This window comes from Arachis stenosperma, chromosome 3 (assembly GCF_014773155.1).
Source record: "Arachis stenosperma cultivar V10309 chromosome 3, arast.V10309.gnm1.PFL2, whole genome shotgun sequence".
In the NCBI taxonomy this organism is placed as follows: Eukaryota; Viridiplantae; Streptophyta; class Magnoliopsida; order Fabales; family Fabaceae; genus Arachis; species Arachis stenosperma.
The window spans coordinates 107,120,182-107,122,640 of record NC_080379.1 but is presented as its reverse complement, the minus strand read 5'-3'; the positions used below and the strand labels follow the sequence as shown (position 1 = coordinate 107,122,640).

Below are 2,459 nucleotides of genomic sequence, written 5' to 3'. Positions count from 1 at the left end.
GAGCGGTTCGTCCTTGTGATCCTGAGGGATGGACCGATTATGCTTCATTGCATACTCTATGTATTTTCTTTGATGCTATTAGGGTTATCTATTTGAGATATGCATAGCATGCTTGTTTGTGAGTGTCTTTTTGGGATAATTGAAGCACTAAACTTTTGATATTGAGATTGATTACCTAGATATCGATTGTTTGGTGTAGACAAGAACCTTAATGGCTACTCACAGACAAGATCGTATTCGTACACAGGAAGGAACTGAGAATGACCAACCGGCCAATAACCATGCCAAGCTAATACCATGGAAGCGAATATTGCTGTAACGCTGCAAGCCGTACAAAGGTTGGGTCAACCGGCGTGAAATAGAAATGAAGACAGAAACGGTAATGACGCGGGAGTTGCTCCGATAACCTTGGCTTCGTTTATGAAAGTTCATCCACCAATTTTCAGATGATTGACTAACTCTACGGAAGCGGACAATTGGTTCCAAATTATGGAGTATGTGTTGCAAGCTCAGCATGTCCTGACTAACCAATTTGTGGAGTTTGTGGCATATCAACTTCAAGGGGACGCTCAACACTGGTGGCAAGGAGAATGCCGCTTACTGCAGCTTCAGAATGCTGACATTCCTTGGAATATTTTTCAGACGGCCTTCTACAAGAAATACTTTCCTGAATCGGTAAGAGAAGCTAAAGAGTTGAAGCTTATGCAGCTGAAGCAAGGCTCATTATCAGTAGCAGAGTACGCAAGCAAATTTGAAGAGCTCTGTAGGTTTTCAAGGGTATGTTAGGGATCCCCTAAACCTATGAGAGTTGAAAATGTATTAACTACCAAGGAGGTCTCAAGGATGACATCATGACTGCTGTGGCTTCCTTGGAGATTTGAGTCTTTCCTGAGCTTGTGAACAAGGCAAGGGTGGTGGAAGACTATGCCAAGAAGGTGACTGAGGGGAGAGGAAATCGTGATTTTCCTGACGACCGAGTTCGTGACGATTACATTGGACCAAGGGGACAGAACTTCAAGAAAAATGGTGAAGGGAAGTGGTCAAGAGCTTACTTCCCTGATATAAGGTGTCCGGAGTGTGGGAACTACCATCTGAATAAGCCATGCTGGTTGGGTACGAAAATATGTTATAAGTATAGCGCACCGGGACATTTGGTTAGAGATTGTCCACACCGAGGAACACATAAGGCAGGTCAATCACAACAACAGGGTTAAGGTAATTATAAAGCCGGTAACCAAATCTTAACTTATTTTCATAGTATAGAATATCGCCATTCGTGATATCAGGACTTAGAGATTCGTTAGAGGAACCATTGGAGAAGGAGGCTTTTGATGGATGTGGCTGAGTAATCCGGAATTTTGATAACGATAATCAGAGTGGCGCAGTGGAAGGTGATGACAGGTCATCATATACCCATTTTTCAAGCTAATTTCACTTGTTTTACTAGTCTTTATGCACTTTCTTGTATCCTAAGTAAGCAATTTGGAATGAAAATGCATAACTTCTTTAAATCAAGCAACCACCATTAAATTGATGCTAAATCATGAGGTTTAAGCAAGAATTAATTGATTTTTAATGAATTATAAACCTTATGAGTTTAGAGATACTTTGAGTGGTTGTTTTGGTTTCTTGTAGGTGAAGAAAGGAAGAAAAGAGGAAAAACGTGGCTCAAGAAAGCGTGGCTCAAGGGAAGAAGGAATGTGGCGCATAGAAGGAGGAAGCAAACATGGCCCTCCACAAGGGCACACTGCCCTCCAGGAGAGCAACATAATGAACCAAGCCTTGAAAAGCAACATTGCCCTGCCCACAACAAGGGCGGAGCACAATTTGATGCTAAGAATCAAAGAGAGCAAAAACTCTGCCCTGCCCTCCTCAAGAGCAATATCGGGCTTCACCCAAGAAAAATTCAAAGGAAATTGCTTCATAATGCTTTCTATGGGTTTCGAACCCAAGGACAAAGAGGAAAGGAGTAGCGCTCAAGCACAATAAAATCAAGCAAAAATTGGCTTGCTTTCATTCTCCCTGGATCGAACACGGCACCATGAGGAAACAAGGAACTAAGCATTACTTTGGTGCCAAGAAAACCAAAGAAAAAGAAGCAGCGTGTGCCTCCACCAAGTTTCGAACTTGGAACCTCACCATTGATAACATTGCCCTGCCCTCCGCGAGGACAAGGCAGCATTTTGTGATGCACGGCCAGCGCACAAGATTGGCACGCACCAAGGGAGTCTCGGCCAGCAGCAGCGCGCACGGGCAGAATCTGGCGCACCAAGAAAACTCTGCCCTGCCCTCCACAAGGGCAGGGCAGCATTCTGATGCATCACATGCACCAACACGCACGCACGAGGCCGCATTCACCATTTCCTGCTCTGCCCTCCACAAGGGCAGGGCAGCCTCCTGGGAGCTACTTTCTCATGGGCTGAAATTGGAATAAAAATCCAATTAAATTCATTTCTTCA

General features: G+C 44.1%; 1 protein-coding gene across 1 annotated transcript; it reads left to right on the top strand.

Annotated features, from left to right (window-relative positions):
• Positions 1-489: 489 nt before the first annotated feature.
• Positions 490-1,345, top strand: LOC130966562 (uncharacterized). Its single transcript, XM_057891378.1, has 3 exons — positions 490-777; positions 906-1,191; positions 1,287-1,345. Exons 1-3 carry the CDS (start codon positions 490-492, stop codon positions 1,343-1,345), a joined length of 633 nt encoding a protein of 210 aa, XP_057747361.1.
• Positions 1,346-2,459: the final 1,114 nt, after the last annotated feature.

What these genes read in the sequence shown, in the direction of transcription:
- LOC130966562 (XM_057891378.1), top strand. Translation starts at nt 490, where the DNA reads ATGGAGTATGTGTTGCAAGCTCAGCATGTCCTGACTAACCAATTTGTG. An exon ending in AGCTCTGTAGGTTTTCAAGG is followed by an intron (nt 778 to 905) that starts GTATGTTAGGGA and finishes CTTGTGAACAAG; the next exon opens with GCAAGGGTGGTGGAAGACTA. An exon ending in CCGAGGAACACATAAGGCAG is followed by an intron (nt 1,192 to 1,286) that starts GTCAATCACAAC and finishes TCGTGATATCAG; the next exon opens with GACTTAGAGATTCGTTAGAG.